The following is a 19,059-nucleotide window of genomic DNA, read 5'->3' on the forward strand; positions in this document are numbered from 1 at the left end:
CTTCCCTGAATCATAATGTCTGAAGTGGAGATCTTCACTGATGATTCCACGAATTTCATCACCATCCACAACTTCTCAAATATTGAAGAAGTCTATGTCCACATGCTGAAATATTGTACAATATTCAGAAATACAAACAGAAATCGCATGAAAAGCTCAGCTGGTCTGGCAGCATCTGTGGAGAGAAATCAGAGTTAACATTTCAGGTCTGGTGAACCTTCCACGGAACAAACCCAAAACGTTAACTGTGATTTCTCTCCACAGTTGCTGCCAGGTCTGCTGAGCTTTTCCAGCAATTTCTGTTCTTGTTTCTGATTTACAGCATCTGCAGTTCTTTTGGATTTTTTTTTGTACAATATTCAGGTTTGAGCGCAGAAGTGGCAAGTAATTTTTATGCCACACAAATGCCAGGCAATCACACCTCCAGTAGGGGAGAATCCAACCATCATCCCTTGACATTCAATGGCATTACTATCTCTGAATACCCACTATCAACATCCTGGGGGTTACTGTTGACTGACTGGAACTGAACTGAACAAGCTGTAAGTGGCCTCAAGAGCATGTAAAAGACAAGGAATTATGTGACAAATAACTCCCCTTTCAACTTTTCAAAGCTTGCCCACATCAACAAAAGCACAAATCAGAAATGTGGATGAAATCTTTTCCGCTTATCTGGATGAGTGCAGCTCTAACAATGCTTAAGCTTGATACCAACCAACGCAAAGTAACCCACTTGATTGGCACTACATCCACCAACATAATCATTCACTTGGTCCACTACTAATGCACTTTGGCAACAGTGTGGATTATCTATAAGCTGATGCTGGACTGAAACCAATCACTAATGCTCCTTCAACAGCTCCCTCCAGACCCACAAACTCACCACCTAGAAGGACTAGGGCAGCAGATACATAGGAACACAATCATCAGCAAGTTCCCCTCCAAGCCACACACTGTGCTGACCTGGAACTATGCCACTTTTCTTTCACTGTTGCTAGGTCAAAATCTTGGCGCTCTCCACATGACAAAACTGTGGGTTTACCTATTGTGGTAAAAGAAGCAGCTCATCACCACTTTAGGGCTATTAGAGATAGATAATAAATGATGATGCTCACATACTGTGAACAAATAAATAAAATTTTACATGTAAACTTGGTCTGTTGATTGCCTAATTGATTAGGGATGGTACAATTGCAGCCACCTGATTCCATCTGTACCCTACATCTACTTTCTTAACAGGATAACTAGTAATTATGAGGTGTCGAAACTGTTGTTAATTTAACTCCAGCCAGTTGCCTAATCTAGCAACAGGACACCATGAATATTTTTTGGCTTAGCATTAAAATATATACGATCTTCTCAGGAATCCAAATTCCTGAGTCTAATGAAATAGCTCAGCAAAGGCCATTATCCCATCACCAAGTCACCTTTTATTTACACACGGAGAGTCCTTGACACTGATTCAGCTCTCAGAATGTCTGACACTCCAGTTTATATCTGTCAGCCAGAGCTCCCTGATTGGGGCTGTTAATCTGGTCCAATCAGGGGACTCATATTCTGTGATGTTCACCTGGCTGACCTGGTTACATTCACTACATCTAACTCTAAAGGAAGTAAGATATCAACATTAGTCCAGAATGCATCGGTACTTTTTGGTAATTAACTCTTGCTGCTGGTTGATTTCCAAAACGGACCCGAAAGGTGGAACTCTTAGCATCAAATATGCATAGACCAAGGAAAACTACATAATAAAGATTTACCGTTCATTTCAACTCCTTTGCTTACGATTTGAATGTTTGACTTGCACATTGCTTTGGTTTTGTTTTAATCCAAGATGACACAAACATCTGGACTTTCATGTTTTGAAAAAAAAAACCTTGACAGGCTAAAGTGTTGGCAGCTTTACTAAAGTAGACTTGCTGATTTTAACATTTCTGCAATGGCTTTTAGAGTCAAAGAACTTTCATGTGAAAGGTTTCAAAATCTTTCAGTTCTTTGCATGCGAAGTGGCTGATTAGCATATGTTTGGAAGTTTATGTTATCTGAAAGCACAGATTAGAGCTTTTTAAAAGTTAACAGTGGCTAAATGCTTACTGATTGTCCGATTACTCCAAACCTTAAACTAATAGTTTATTGTCATATAATGAAGAGAGTGAATGAAATCATTTAATTTTAAAAAGAAAGGTAATTTTTAAAAGAATTAATCTTGGTGTGATGCTTGGTGTGCATGCATTTGGATCAATATAAAATATTCAGTATGGAGTAACATTTGTGTTGGATTGCATGCACAGCTGTTATTTTACGTAATATGTGTATTGTGGTTCTGTTATTCTTGGAAGTGGTTGCAGTGCTGTGAAATCTCATGGGTATGGAATCCAGAAATATCTGTCATTACATTCTTCTAAAGATAGATGTGATGTCATGTGAAGCGAGGCATATTCCTCAGCAATTGCACTATCATGGCGAATGCTGTGTAATAACTCTCCAGGATAACCACAGGATATTGCGTTAGGATATATTATGCTTTGTGTTAGATTTACTTTCAAGAATTCACATTGTTTAAACATGGGTGATAGCAATTCCAGTAGGACTGTAAGGAGAAAGTTCCTTGCAGGGTCTTGCTTAGATATTGAGCTGATCTCTGAACCTAATAGTAATAAGTGCCTCAATGGTAAGTTATGTGGTAAAAATTTAAATTTTGTGGAATGGCTATGAACAATTATAGAGAATAAAATAAAAGAAATAAGAAAAAGAGGTAACTCTATAAAAGGATAGAGAAGGAACTTTATTTTATCACAAAGAAAACCCCAGATCGATCTTTTTGCAACTGATCCCCAAAATGATAAAGTAAGCCCATATTTGTCAGCCCACAACAAATCTATACGATGGGAAAATAACCCTTGGTACATAACCCTTACGTGGGGGTGGAACGTCTAGTCACTTACATTGTTGACGTCTTTTCTTCTGTGGTTTTCAGTGGTTGGCTGGACAGCTCTGGCTGCAGCACTGAACCCTAGAGGCTGAGTTAAGTCTAATTTCTGGCTCCATTCAAGCCTTATGGACCCTTATTTAAACTCCCCCAAAATTAAGGCCTGGCAACCAGAAGTCTTTTTCAACTTCTTATAGCAGACTTTTCAGAATTTCAGTTGTTTACACATTTGGTGTCTCTTGCACTTCATTCATTAAGTTATCCATCAAGCTGCTTCTCCACGTAATCAATTGCCCTATGTGTAAAGCTGTTTATTGTTCTGGTCAAGGATTATTGGGGTCACTGTCGTAGGAACAGTTCCTCTTTTTGAAATTATCAAACTCAACTTCATATGTGGCAGCAAATCTAGAGAAGTCAATAGTTCAGTCAAAGCTAAAGCTGTGAATGAGTGCCTGAGGTGGGGGGAGGACTCGAGTCTGCAGTTACTAATATTACTCCTGACCATATAATTGGATAATTATTTAACTTAATCAAAACATAATCACAAGTTTAAACCACTGTCTAAAAGGTAACAATTCAATATACGTTCTCTTTAAAAAAAAATCAAAAACAAATCAAAAATAATATGTAAGAGGAGAAAATTGCCAAAAAGAACTGCTTACTGTATGCCTCCATGAGCATGAAAAAGACTGATGAATTAAATGCAGATATAAATCTGGTTCTTTTATTTCAGATACATTTATTCACTCTTAGGCAATAATCCCATCTTCAGCCCTCCAGGGAATCGTAGAATAATAGATGCAGAAACAAACTATTCAGCCAATCAAGTCCGCAATGGCTCTTTGTAAGAGCAATCCTATCAGTCCAATGCTTTGGCTCCTTACTGTTTTTCTTTAATTGTTAATCTAATAATCTTTAAAAGTTACTGCTGAATCTGTTTTCACCACCCCATCAGGAATTGCTTTCCAAATCCTAACCACTCATTGTGCAAACAAAAATTCCACATGTAGCTTCAGGATCCTTTGCCAATCATCTGAAGTCTGCACCCTCTAGATAATGACATTTCAGCATTTGAAAGTTGTTTCTTCTTGTTTGTTCCATCCAACTCATTCATGATTTTAAGCACTTGTAACCAGTTTCCTCTCAGCCATTCCAATCTATCCACATTATTGTAATTCCTCATGTCTTTCAATCGTTATAATGAATCTCTCTGTACCCTCTCAAAAATACTCCAGGTTGGGCCAGAAAGTATCTTGTATCAGTATAACAGAATATCTTGGTCTCTTTTTTTACTGTATCCTTCCATTTGTGAGGCCAGGTTCCTATATGTTTCATGAACTGCCTTGTACACCTGTCTTGCCACCTTCAAAGGTTTATGCACCAATACCAGCAGTTATAGAGTTATACAGCATGGAAACAGACCGTTCGGTTCAATTTGTTTATGCCGACCAGATATCATAAACTGATCTAGTCCCATTTGCAATCATTTGGTCCATATCCCTCTAAACCCTTCCTATTCATTTGCCTATACAGATGCCTTTTGAATGTTGTAATTGTACCCACCTCCACCATCTCCTCTGGCAGTGTGTTCCATACATGGACCATCCTCTGCGTGAAAAAGTTGCCCCTCAGATCCTTTTTAAATCTTTCCCCTTTCACCTTAAATCTACACCCTCTAGTTTTGGACTCTCGTACCCAGGGAAAAAGATCTTTGCTATTCACCGTCTCCATGCCCCTCATGATCTTCTCTATATTCATGTATCAATTAAGCTTGCATTGTATTTGTCTTTCCTCATTCTATTCAAATAAATCACATAACACTTTTGTATATTGAATTTTATGTGCTCTAGATCTGCCCAGTTCACCAGACTCCGATATAGACATATACCTGGCATATATTCCCTTGAAACTTCATGCTACCTTTCTTGCTGTTATTAAATTTGCACATCTTGAGTCATTTGTGAATTTTCAAATTGTGTCCTGTCTGTGCAGGTCAAAGACATTAGTATATTTTGAATTAAAAAAATGGTCCTTGTACTGAGTCCTGGGAACACCAGTGCGAAAGCAGTAATGTGGAACAACTCTGTTTTCTAGCTGTCCGCTACTTTTGTATCCCTGCTGTTATTGCCCCTTTTATCCCATGGGCTTCAATTTTTGAACCAAGCCTATTGTGTGGTAGTTGAACAAACAGCCTTTAAAATTTCTTTTACACAACGTCAGCTGCACTGCCCTTATCTAAAGTTGTTGAAAAGTGATTTTCTTCCAACAAGTCCATGCTCTCTTTTATTTAGTCAGTGCTTGCCCAAATAGCATTTAATTTTCTCCTGGATTATGGTTGTAAAAGCCTCCCCACCATCAAATAACTGACCTGTAACTGCCAGGTTCATATTTCTCCTCTGTGTTGGTCGAGGGTGTAACATTTGCAATTCTCCAGTCCTCTGGCAACACCCCTGTATCTGAGGAAAATTGGAAGTTTGTGGTTAGCATCTCTGCAATTTCATTCCTTCCTTATATGAACAACTTTGTTGTGTTGACTCCTACTAGGTTATTCCATTACACTGTAGTCTCCATTGCATTACTCAAGTGACTTGGGTTTAAGTTAGCTCATGGGCTATGGACAGCTGGTTTGCAATGCAGAGTGATGCCAACAGAGTGGGTCCAGTTCCTATACTGGCTGAAGTTACCATGAAGGACTCTACTTCTCAACATCATCCCTCGCCTGAGGCAAAGTGACCCTCAAGTTAAACCACCGTTAGTCATTTCTCTGTCTAATGAGAGAGCAGTGCGATGGTCTGGTAAGGTTATGGCAACATACAGATTCAAGTGGCCATTGATCATGTGTGAGTCATTGACAGTGAGTCTCTAGCAACTGAAGGCATCGTCACAGTGACAATACGGTTGTCACTTTGCATCTACACATGTCACCAGCAGGATTAACTCAATTGTAATCAGGCAACCTGGCCAATTTTCCATTCCCTAACTTAAAGGTACCTAGGCCAATTACTACATTACTGTCACTTTTTCAGATTTGACTAACTCAGCAGTTTAATGATCAAGCCTGGCACCTCCCTGCTCTACTCACCAGCTAAATGTACTCATATTCTGCCTTAGTGCTGAATTGAAGAGGTGAGTGAAGGAATACTAAGGGCAAAACAAATGGTTTTGCTGAGAGAAAGAGAAAACATCTACTATGAAATGCAATCCTGTGATTGCATTTTGAGTTTTTTAAAATAATTATGTGATCGTGAAAGATGTGTTAACAGGAGGAGAACATAAGGCCGCCTGAGCCTGCTAATGCCAGTTGATAAGATCATTGTTGATCTTTCCTTCAACACCCTGTTGCAGCCCTAGCCCTATAGTCTACGTTCTAGAATGGAAGTACTTTGGACAAATATTATACCCACATTGCAGGTAAATTTAGGACATTATAGGAGGTGAAGGTCAGGGTATGTAAGCAACTGTGTTAAAAAGAAATAACAGCTGTGTTATTTTGCTATGTCCTGTGGAGACAGTGCTCAATTTTTCTCCATTTGTTTCTTTAGCTGCTCTGGTATCGACATCATTCTCTCCTACCTCCATGAGTGCGTATAGTCTGAGTTCCCTGAATATGGGAACGCTACCTCGCAACTTGTATCCAACAAGCCCACGAGGAACACTGATGAGAAGAAAAATGAAGAAGAAAGATTACAAGAGCTCTTGTACGTGGCCGGTTTCAATGTTAAAAATTGCTGATGAATCATAGGGGGAAACATATTGTGCAGAGAAAAATATGTCAGTGTTCAGTTGATGAAGTTTCAACTTTTAGCCTTTAATGTAATTTGAATTTATTTCTTGCGGGTTATTGATTGTTCAACCAACTATCAGGAACAATTTAACATAAAACCTAAACAGGCAAGAAATAAATCTGTCAAAAATGCTTGCACTGTCTTCAGTGATTTACTGTGCTGCTACCTGTGTATCTCGGAGATGTGTCAGTGAGACTAATTTTTATTTTTACTTTTATAGCCATTTTGGGTTATACTTGGAAAAGATTTACTAGCCATTTGATTAACTTCTCTACAAGAAGTTAAACAAAAACATCTAGAATAGAGACAGAAAAAACTGCAGATGCTGGAATCCAAGGTAGACAAACAAGAGGTTGGAAGAACACAGCAGGCCAGGCAGCATCTGAAGGAAAGTAGCAGTCAGCGTTTTGGGTATTACCCTTCTTCAGGACAAACAGTTCAGATGCTGCCTGGCTTGCTGTGTTCTTCCAGCCTCCTGTTTGTCTACCTTGGATTGGGTTGATCAGCTTCAATCCAGTAATGCACTGTTTTTGAAGCATCAGAAAAAATACCCCAGTAAAAACTGAGAGTCATGAATTGTAGAATGGGAATGTGTTAAGATCTTGCTCGGTTGGAAGATGAAGCCCAACTGGTTGGGCTAGATGGTCTGTTTCTGTGTTTTACCTTCTTTGTAGAAATTCACCCTTCGAATGCAGTAGATATTTTGTGACTCAAGTGTTTCTTTTACCAGTTACATTGGTAGATGCAGCACATTATCTATCAAACTTGTGAAGACAATGACTAACTTAGAGGCACAGTGTGAGTGGAATTCTGTTCTGTTCAGTGACCTGAAAGTGATGCTTCCCCAATGTCCATCTCTTACAGTGTCTTTAGCCTCCAGTACGGTTGGTCCTGCAGGGCAGATTGTCCACAGTGAGACAGCAGAAGTAGTCCTGACCAGTGACCCGATCGTAGGGTTTGGAATTCAGCTCCAGGGTGGTGTCTTTGCCACAGAGACCTTGTCTTCTCCACCACTGATTGCATATATTGAACCTGACAGCCCAGCAGAAAGGTGAGAGCCTTCCAAGTTCTGTGCTTCAGTGTTTGCTGCAGGCATTCTTCTCTGCTTGAAAGGCCATTACTGAGCAAAGTTATCAAATTAAGGAGTCTTCTGTGTTTTACAGCTAAATGTTAATAATTGACAGCAAATGCTAGGATGTGTGCTTTTTATTTCTTCACATACATTTCAAAACAAGAAGTAACAGTTGCTTTGTTTTTGACAAACGATTAAAGAATATTTGACAATATTCTTCAGGTGTGATTCTCTTAAATCTACCATGTTTTAATGTTTTTTTAAAAATGGCATTTTTTCATGTATTTCTGATGGTTTAAATTCAACTGTTTATCTCCACAGTATTTTGCTTTGTTTTTTCAAAAAGAAAAATACTTCACTGTATAAAGTTTCAGATATTCCATCTGCAGCAGTCCTCATGGGATCAAGTAAAATAAGATTTCTCCTGCAGTCCCGAAGCAACAAAAAAGGCAGTGATTTTTTTTTTTATTTGGAAAGTAAATGCATTTATCGTCTTTTATGTTGTCTCTCTCTGTTCAGCTTTCTTGGGCTGAAATGTGTGACAAAGGCATGATTTATTAATACTTAAAATATTTGTCTTGCTTAAGAATGCTTGCTGCATTTACATGCAGTAGGCTCAATTAAAAATAATGGCCAGGATAAACTCCTTATTCATAACAGCTAACATGGAAGAATATCTTATTATTCCTTCAAATTTCCCTTTTTTTTTCCCTCCTACATAGGTTTACATTACGTAAATAGGAGTAGAATTAGTCCACATGACCCCAAAAGCCTGTAGGACCTCAATTTCACTTTCCACCTGCTCCCCATATCCCATGATTCTCATATCCCTTGATTCCATGTAATCTCCAAAAATTTGTTGTGTTCAATCTTGAATATATTAAATGACTGAGCGTTCACAGACCTCTGTGGTAGAGAATTCCAATGATTTATAACCTTCTGAGTGAAGAAGTATCTCATCTCAATCCTAAAATGCCAACCACTTATCCCTCAACAATAAGCCTTTGTGTTAGACTCTTCCACCGGGGAACGTCTTAGCATTTACCTTCTCAAAGACTCTGAGGAATTTTAAGAATTTATGTACTTCAAACACAATCTCCATTTGTCATTCTCCACTTGGAAGGGCAAGACAGTTTGGGCATAGCATTCTCCCAAAATGTTGTTTACGCTCCTCAGAGGAGTGCTTCAAATGGATTAATCATGGTTTTGTTTTCATCCTCAAAATAAAATGTTTCCTGAATTTATTTTAAGCTGGCTGACAAATCTGAGGAAGCCTGCTGAAATCAAGTTGATAGATTTGCATTAACGTAGCTGTTGTTGTGTTGCGTTAAGACTATATGCTCACCTCACTAGGATTGAGCTATCTTTATTTGTACCTTCCTAGAAGAACAAAGAAGACAGTAGTACGATATACTACAGTAACTTCCAGACACAATTACCTACGTAAAGGTACAGTGTAGAACTCTGTACCATTCACATTTTATGAGATTGCCCTAACACAAGTGACACTGCAGAAACTTGTATAAATGTCAAATTTTTGACAACAATCCTTTTAGCCAGCAAACTATAGGGGCAATGTTTGAATGGGGAATGTTTTCAGAGTTGATCTGCGTGCTTATTTGTGCTCAAGTGCCATCCAAAGCAAAACATCAATATAGAATAAAATGAAAACCAACAACAAAATAAGTTCTTATTAATCATCGTTTATGATCTGATCACTTTAATAATTTAGATAAAATAAAAATTAAACTTATACATATTTTTACTATCTCTTAACTGGTACTCATTTCCATGATTACTAATGCATTTACAATGAATCTCATCAGTACAGGTCTGGGAGTATAGTTTGGTTCTGAAATTTTTGCACCTTGACCCCTGAAAAGCTGCAGTAAACTTCAAAATGAGGTATACGATAAATTATAGCTTTTAGTCCAAAAGTCATGGATTGAATTTTGCATGAGCTCAATTGTTGATGTATGTGTATATATAGTATATATTTTCCAAAAGTGATATTTAACTGTGAATTTTCTACTATCTTAATTAGTGTCAACTAGTTATGCAGTATCCAATAAAGATGATTATATCATGAAGTCAGGTTTTCAGCATTATTCAGCAATTGTGCTCTGTTAAATCTGTAATCTATGGTGCAGCTATTACAGATATTTAGGTGGCAGCCAAGTAACACATTACAATCCGATTGTAATTGGAGATCCACCTGGACAAAAAAAGTTTGTACCCAGAAGCTATTTATATTGACAGCATTGATAAGTCATCTTTAAAATCTCTTCTTTCACTGTTGCTCCTTATCCTCAAATGCTTAACCACAACAGGGAATTTGTTTTAAATTCTATTACCTTTTTAATCATCCTCCATCTCCCACGATCCACAGTGTCTTCACCTCGAGGTCAAACCAATACCCACATAGAAGAATTGGAAACTGTGAATCAGATGTATCTATATTTGTCACAGTTTCTCCTTCTCCAAGTAATTCATGGCATTTGTTCTGGAACTTCTGTAACCCAAAAAATATTATTTTTATTGTCGAATTATTTGGTAAATTTCAGAAGTAACTTACAATCTATGTTGGAACTGACTTTAGTTATGAATGTTTATCATTTTTTAAGTTATTTTACATTAATAATTTTGGCAATTTGGTCTTCCCTTGGACAGGGTGAAATTATTACTGCCCAGATTATGTGACTTTTAGATAAGAGTGAGGTCTTCTTTCTCATTCTGTTTATTGGTATTCAAGGTTAGCTTGATGAGTTGGCAGCAGTTTCCTTTTTGCTTTATGCATTGGTCCCGTCCTTGAATAGAGTTTTCAGCTGGAGACCCTAGTTTCAGTAGAACTAGTTGATGCCTCCAACAAACGAAAGAAGGAAAATCATTTCCTTTGGATACCGATTCAGTTCTAATATCTAGTTTGACAAATGTTACTGAGGAAAAAGGCCTGATGGGCAGTATGATTCTCCATTGAGTCAGTTTGGTTTGGCTTGGTCACTGAGATAAGGAAGAAGTTCTTCAGCCAGAGGGAGGTGAATCTGTGGAACTCATTGCCATCGAAGGCCAAATCATTGTGTGTATTTAAGACAGATATAAATAGGTTCTTGATTGATAAGAGGATCAAGGGTTATGGGGATAACTCAGGAGAATGGGGTTGGGAAACATATCAGCCATGATCAAATGGTGGAACAAACTTGATGGGCCAAATAGTCTAAGTCTGCTCCAATTTCTTATGATGTTGTAGTTTCTAAATGAAGCATTAGCCACTTGTGGCATTTCTTGCCCAAGTTCACTCCAGACATCTAAGGAATAGCTTTTTCCAGAGAAGTTGAATCATGTAGGACGGAAACACAGCACTAACTGCAGATTCTGTATTTTCAGTAGAACCATTCCATTGAAGAGTATAGAAATTTGTTATAGTTTAGTTAGATTATAAGACCACTGGGATATAGGTTGTATCAAGAATATTTATTAAACTTTCCAGATAAATCTGAAACTCTTTTATATTAACCCCTTACCAAGCTCCCAACTCAAAGGCAAGAAGTTATGCTAAGTCTGCAGTCAAACACTGCTCCAGCTCACAGTGAAGTACTTTGTCCAATCCTGGACACTACACTTCAGGAAGCATGCGGTGACTTTGGAGAGAATACAGAAGAAGTTTATTAGAATAGTTTCAAGATGAGAGATTAGTTTGATCAACTGGAGAGGCTGAGGTTGTTCTCTTTAAAAGCAGGAAAGCTAGGAGAAATTTTATGAAGATAAAATAATTTAGAATTTGATGTTTTAGTAAAGATCTGTAGCTCGGGTTGTGGCTGGAGTTGTTGGTTGCGCCGAGCTGACTGGTTTTGGTGCTGACATTTCATCCCTCTTCTTAGTCACATCTTCAGTCCTGTCTAGCCCCCTTTGAAGCCCTGTTGTTCTGTTCCAAATTTATATGGTTTGGTCTGTTATGGTGGGTAGTTCTGTTTCTGGTTTTGCTCCTGAGTAGTATGTAGATGGGGTCTATTTTAACATGTTTGTTTATGGTTCCAGTGGTTGAAAACCAGGCTTTCAGGAATTCTTGTGCTTGTCTTTGTTTTGCTTGTCCTAGTACTGTTACGTTGTCCCAGTTAAACTGATCTCCTTCTTTGTCAAAGTGAATAGAAACAAGGGAGAGTTGTTCGTGCCGTTTTGCTGTGAGTTGGTGTTTGTGTATCCTGGTGGTGAGTTTCCTGCCGGTCTGTCCTATGTATTGTTTCTCGCAGTCGCTGTGTGGTATTTTGTATATCATATTTGTCCTGCTCATTGTGGGTATGGGGTCTTCCATCTTTGAGAGTAGCTGGCGAAGTGTGACTGTTGGTTTGTGCGCTATCATTATTCCAAGAGATGATAGGAGTCTTGTAGTCAGTTCCGGAACTGTCTTGTGTTAGCAGCTGCACAGCTACTCTGCATGTGTAGGCTAAATGTCCACTACTTACTGTGATATATTATATAGTACATGCTGAGTTATATGTCTAATTCAAATTACATTGCACCCTTGGTAAGAAAGCACTTAATTCTTTATATTCAGGAAAAAAGAGTCATGGTAAAAATAAATTGTTCACTCTTCTGAGTGGGGCAAACTAATCCCTATGTTGGAATGCCATATGATTAATATTGTGCCTTGGACCTTTTCTTAATAAAGAGTTCAATGACACATTGGAGATGGATACCGGCAATGGCTCTTGTGAATGTCCTGTGGTTGGGAAGGTCTGTAACGTTGGGCCTGCAACGTTGCTTTGGATTCAGATGATGCAGTGATGCACCTCTTACTGATGTTCATTATGAGACTTTGTATGTTTTAACAGGTCATGCTAAATGCTGAGGAAGGGTCACTTGACCTGAAATGTTAACTCTGGTTTCTCTCCACCACTGCTGCCTGACGTGCAGAGCTTATTTATTTTTGCTAAGGCAGGGCATTTGTAAGACCACTATGAGCCGTTCTGACCTCTGTACTTGAGGAGGGACATACTTTCTTTAAGAGCCGGTCCACTAGAATGACACCAGAGAAGATGAGATTGTAAGGAATGTTTCAGCAAGTTGCGCCTTTGGTTGTTGGAGTTCAGAAGAATGAGGGATGATCTTATTGAAACAAATAAGATTGAAGTAGTTCAACAGGATAGATGCTGAGACAAGTTTCCCATCATAGGTAAATCTGGAACTAGAGGGTGCAGCTTAAAATTAAGGTCGCCATTTAAGACTCCAATGAGGAGGAATTTTTCCCCTTAGAGGACAGTCAGTCTTTGGGATTTTCTTTCATGAGAGCCTAAGGAGGCTGGTCTTTCCAGTGATCCCCAAATCTCATGCAAGAATTTTTAAAAATAAGCAGTTGCTAACTCTTCCCCAACCAATAGCATATCAAGGGGGCCTAGTACCTGTTTTAAACTGATGACGTGCATATGCTGAGAGCACCGAAGCCAATGTGACATTGGACAGGTTTAAATGTTATTTTGAGCTGGGACGGCTCACCTGAAAAATGGTGTAATCCTCACAACCCTGCTCCCAGCTCAGTCATAGTTAAATTGCAGCCACAAGGACAGAATGGACTTCTATATTTAACTCGTCATGGTTTTAACTGGTTCAATGGAATTTTTTGCTCGAGGTAGCAGCTTGAATTCTGTGTGCTACTGCTGTTCAACAGATTTATGTCTTGCACAAAGTATAGGGCACAAGTTCATTAATAGAAAGTAACAGGTGGCAAGGGTTGTTACCAGGATTCAGGTGTCACACACGCTCAAAGCTCTGTCTCTTTCTCTTCCTGAAGCGCATGTGACAGACGGTGTTTTTGTCCGTGTGTTTGGCAGGTGTGGATTGCTGCAGGTTGGAGACAGAATTCTGACAATCAATGGAATCCCTACTGAAGAAAGCACTCTGGAGGAAACCAATCAGCTCCTTCGGGACTGTGCAGGCACCAGCAAAGTCACCCTCGAAATAGAGTTTGACGTCGCAGGTAAATCTGGAGGGCAGGTGTCATTTACTTTGAGGCATCATGTGAATTATTTAGGAGATGTGGTTCTCTTCCAGTTTAAAAAAAAGTAGGAAAGGGAATAGTTTTTCATAAAGGAATTACTGTTGGATCCCTTACAAAAGGAGAGTATTGTTATCTGAAATGATTTAATTTTTAAGCTTGTTTCTTCCATACCTGCATTACTGATGATGGATGCTGTATTGTGACAGGAAATCAGCAAAACAGGGAAGACATTATTCATGGGAGGAATTCAGACTCAGCTGTCATCAAATTGAGTAATACGACTTGCTATACTCCCATTTGGTAGCAGAAGTGACATTGTATGCTTGATTTTCTGTCCAATCTAATACATGTCACAGAATCATAGAACATTGCAGCACTGAAGCAGCCCATTCTGCACCAGTTTTATTTCATCAGTGTCTTAACAACATCAAAACATTCCTTGGGAACTGACACCTTCTGAGTGATTTTTGTCGAGAAATTTTAAATGGGAAATTTGTGTGTCATCTTAACACGTAATGCACAATAAAGACAAAATAAGGATCTAAAGTATCCCACAACTTTTGAAATAGTACTGAACACCAACAATGTACCCATAGTGGAAAACAAACAAGATATGTAATTGACAGTGAGCACATTTCAAAGGGTTAAAATCAATTCAGTGAAAATTGATTGTGGATTTTTTTTTGCTATCAGTGTACAGACTTTTAATGTGTTTCATAAGGTGCTCCTCTGCAGCAACTTTAAGCAAAGGTATTGATCCAGTTATTTTAACATTATCTATTGAATAGTGGTTGGATGAATATATTGTAGTTTAGAATGGATTGCTCCTCATAGCTAAAACTTGAATTTGTCCATCATTTGGAGTGGAACATCCCAAACTGTTTCTCAGAAGAGTATAAGAAAACAGGAATAGAACCAGGAAGAGAAACTTTAAAGATGAGATTGACTGAAGGTTTGGTTATGGTAGGGGAGAAATGTCAAAGAGTGGCCTCAAGAAGTCCAATCAATCTTTATTCAAGCTTTTTACCACATATGCAGGTCAGGCCAGAAACTGCTCTCAATCTGGCTTTCACATGGGGCACAGATGCCCTCTTAAGTACTGATCAGAAGAGAGGTCAGTGATGCTCTGATTTCACCGATGGGATACAGCATTTTCATCCATTTTGCATTACAATAATTACATGCAACATTATCAGTGTTCCTTTCCCCATAATCTATATATCCAAACCTGTGAAACACCTGACCAAGGATGGACACCCCTATGGAAGCCCTAGGTTCCCTCTGACCTCATGATGTTTACTGGACATCATATCATCAGGCTTGGGACCTTACAATGTATCCTATTAACTTTACTGTCCTTCAGACATTTCCCAGACTTGCTTATCTCTAAGGACTGCTCGAATTCTGTAATTCATTGTATTTATTGCTATCCATATCAAATTCTGTTACTCCGATTTCCTACTGTACTAATCACAAGTGATACAAAAAGAGGTTAGTTCTTACTAATTGCTATAAGATTCATAATATTAGTTTTAATATAAAGTTAGTTATATGTAAAGTTTTATTGTTACACCTATTGTTAGCATTCTTTAGCTAATGAGTTGTGAGCAGTTTCTTTCTGCCCAGGTTATGCTTGCCTATCACTTAAGGACCTTTTAAGTTCAGTGATAAAGTTTACTATCCTCATTATTAGACACAGAAAAGGATTTTAATTTTTACTAATTGTTATAAAGGTTGTATTATCAGTTCCAGTAAAGCTATATGGTTATACCTAGTTAAAATTCTTCCATTAATAAGCCTTATTACTTGTCTCTGTTGTTGTGGGATCATACTTTTTCTTTTTCATTAATGTTTGCTACAAACTTTAGGCTGTCTGTTCTTGCACATCTTTTATCAGTCTGTTTTCCACAGACATTTGCAGCTGTTGTTTTTATAGAACTCCCTGTATATTCATTTGTAAGATTCTTTGTTCAAAGTAGAACCTGTTACCTTGGGATAACTCCTTCTCAAAACTACTATTGTGCTAATTTATGACCTCACTTTAATGCTGGATCAGGCAAGCTAATTCTGGAACTGCAGCCATACTTATGCCAATAGTTGACTATATTGGGCCACCTCTGGTCAGGAACCATCCCAACAGTTAGAGAGCGGGAGGGTTTTTTAAACATAGATAGGTATGGCGAAAGAGTTTCAGAGTCTAGGATTGAACAGCTGAAGATGATACCATGTGGTGGGATAAAAAGGGGAAACAACCAAAGGCCTAGAATAAAGTAGAAGAACAAAATACTTGTGAAGTGTTGTAAGGTTTGAGAAACTTGCAGAGAGATGTGCTACAACCAAGTCTTGGACGGACTTGGAAGGACAAGTGAATTTGATGAGTTTGCGGCTGATTTAGCTTAACTTCATTTGGGACATTCCCAGTAGACAAGCTTTGGAGTTTATGAAAGGAGGAGGATAGGACGCCAAGAAGAAAAGCATTGGAATGGTGAATTCAGGAAGCAGTACAAGTATAGAGGGAATAGTGGTGGTGGGCAAGGTCATTTCAGAGAAAGCCAGCAACAGATACTAGTGACAGATAAGAAATCAGCTTTAAAATATTGTTCATTGTGTCAAATAGAAAGGCAAAGTTGCAAGTGATCAGCCTAAGAGGCAGCAAATATATATTGTACACCCTTAAATGAAACACATCAAATGTGTGGTTTTAATTGGTGCCACTCAATAAGTCAGATTAAACACTAAAAATTGTTTAAAAATATCTGCATTGAGCTTTTTGAACTTCCATATTTCCCTTGTACAGAATCAGTTGTACCAAGCAGTGGCACATTTCATGTGAAGCTACCAAAGAGGAGTGGTGTGGAACTCGGCATCACCATCAGCTGTGAGTACTTGTGTGAACCATCATATCGAACAAGAATTCCTTACAAACAATGCAATGCATTACAATTTATGCTTTACTGTTCTGAACACTAAAATTGTTCATATGCCACTTATAAGGCCGGTAATCCTGATGATGTGCACTGTTACAGAATGATCGTTGCAAACAAACAGTATTTTTGAAAATGTGACTTGGCACGGATAAATTAAAGTTGATCTCCTGCAAGTTTGGCTGTCAGATTGCTACATTTAGTTTCTGTGACTCTAGGTTTAGGACTCCTGGAAGCACTGTGAAGTGACTAATTTTGGGAAGCATTTGGATTTATGGACATTAGTTGAAATTGGCAAAATCTGAGCTGTGATGTCTGTTATTGAACAGCTTGCCAATGTTTATTGGGGAAAGAAGGCTTCTGCAATATGTGTAACAGAATTGTCAATGAATTTTTGAAAAACATTTTTCAATTTTGCCACGTAGGGCACTGAAAAATCGATGCCCCTGTCTAAGTTCACTTACAGAGGATGCAGTCTTCCAGAAATTGCATGCGCTTTGAGCAAAAGGTATAAAACATACTTAGAGAGCTAACATCGGAAAGTGCCTTGGAAAAAGATTATGTAGCTTTCAGAAAAACCGTAATGTGCTTTTTCAGCTCTTCATTCTCTCGTTTATATTGGTTATGTTGAAGTCTTCTCTGATTGTTTTTGCTGATTTTAATTTCTTTGTGATGGTTCACTGGTTCTTCATTATCACTGCTGCACAAATAAAACTATTGTTGTTATCGAATGCTCTGTTAACTTGCATGTAGCTGCACATGGATTAGCTTTCACAAGAGGCAAAACACTGTAATTCAATGTTAACTTCAAAGCTGGTGAATGTATATTTACCTCTAAAACATAGTTCCATAAAATACTTGGATTTATTGCCATTTTATTTAAATGAATCCATTATAACATTGTTTTTCCAATATTCACCTAGTGGTTTTCCAGTACAGAGCCCAAGTTGCTGAAATCAAAGACATACTATCGAAGCTTTTGTCTTACATTTTCCAGGCTAGATGCAGGAATACAAATTTTTAAGTGGAACAGCAATTTGTACTGCATTAGAAATGGGGTGTTGGTTGGAAAGTGGACTCAGTTTCAGGTGTTGCCATGGTGAATATACCAGGGAAGAGTTATCGCACATCTTTAAATTCAAAAAGGCAAGTCCATGTTGATTGGATGAGACATGCCATAGGGAATCCAGCAGCCATTTGTGACCCCTCCCGAACATCAAGTTTTTATTGAATTGAAAAGACACAGTGAAAAGATGTTCATTTTCCCTGCAGAGGACCTTTTTGATTTTGATTTGATTTGTTTTGATTTGATTTGATTTATTATTGTCATATGTACTGAGATACAGTGAAAAGTATTGTATTGTGTGCTAACCAGACAAATCACAGCTTACATAAGTACATCAGGGTAATAGAGCAGAATGCAGAATAAAGTGTTACAGCTACAGCGAAGGTGTAGAGAAAGATCAACTCTCATATATGAGAGGTCTGTTCATAAGTCTGATAACGGCAGGGAAGAAGATGTTCTTAAATTTGTTGGTACATGTTTACAAACTTTTGTGTCTTCTGCCTGATGGAAGAGAGTATAACCGGGGTGGGAGGGGCCTTTGATTATGTTGGCTGCTTTCCTGAGACATAGAGAAGTGTAGACAGAGTTAATGGAAGCAGTGCTGGTTTTCATGATCGATTTGGGCTGCATTCACAACTCTCTGTAATTTTTTGCAGTGCAGTGCAGAGCAGTTGCCATATCAAGATAGGATATTTTCTATGGTGCATCTATAAAAATTGGTAAGAGTCATTGCAGACATGCCAAGTTTCCTGAGCTTTTTGAGGGAGTAGAGGCATTGGTGTGGTTTCTTGACCATAGCGTTAACGTGGATAGACCAGGACAAATTGTTGGTGATCATCACTCCCAGAAACTTGAAGATCTCAACCACCTCCACCTTAGCAGCATTGATACAGACAAAGGCATGTGTTTCACTCCACTTTCTGAAGTTGATGACCAGTTCCTTTGTTTTGCTGACATTGAAGGAAGCGCTTGCTCTCTTTCCACCAAGCTGCTAAGCTGTGTGCCTCCTTCCTTAACTCTATCTAGTCAGTGTTTGGGATGCGACCCACTGTGATGGTGTCATCAATTTAGGCACACGGACGTGAGTGTGTAAGGAGTACAGTAAGGGGCTGAGTACGTAGCCTTACAGGGTACCAGTGTTGCGGATTATTGTTGAGGAGGTGTTGTCACCTATCTTCTTCACACTGCAATCACTAGAAGATTCAGTTGCAGAGGGGGGAGCAGTGTCCTAGGTCTCAACGTTTGGAGATGAGTTTTGTTGGAATTATGGTGTTGAAGGCGGAGCTAAAGT

General features: G+C 38.5%; 1 protein-coding gene across 2 annotated transcripts in view; it reads left to right on the forward strand.

Annotated features, from left to right (window-relative positions):
* The window catches only part of grip1 (glutamate receptor interacting protein 1), a 219,704-nt gene that overhangs the window by 145,877 nt on the left and 54,768 nt on the right, over window positions 1–19,059 (forward strand). For both annotated transcript variants that reach the window (XM_048607854.1, XM_048607853.1), the window contains exons 10-13: window positions 6,472–6,627; window positions 7,579–7,765; window positions 13,612–13,757; window positions 16,576–16,656. In XM_048607854.1, coding sequence (XP_048463811.1) covers window positions 6,472–6,627; window positions 7,579–7,765; window positions 13,612–13,757; window positions 16,576–16,656 — 570 coding nt within the window. The remainder of the gene's footprint in view (window positions 1–6,471; window positions 6,628–7,578; window positions 7,766–13,611; window positions 13,758–16,575; window positions 16,657–19,059) is intronic.

The sequence above is a fragment of the Rhincodon typus genome, chromosome 18, assembly GCF_021869965.1.
Source record: "Rhincodon typus isolate 14 chromosome 18, sRhiTyp1.1, whole genome shotgun sequence".
In the NCBI taxonomy this organism is placed as follows: Eukaryota; Metazoa; Chordata; class Chondrichthyes; order Orectolobiformes; family Rhincodontidae; genus Rhincodon; species Rhincodon typus.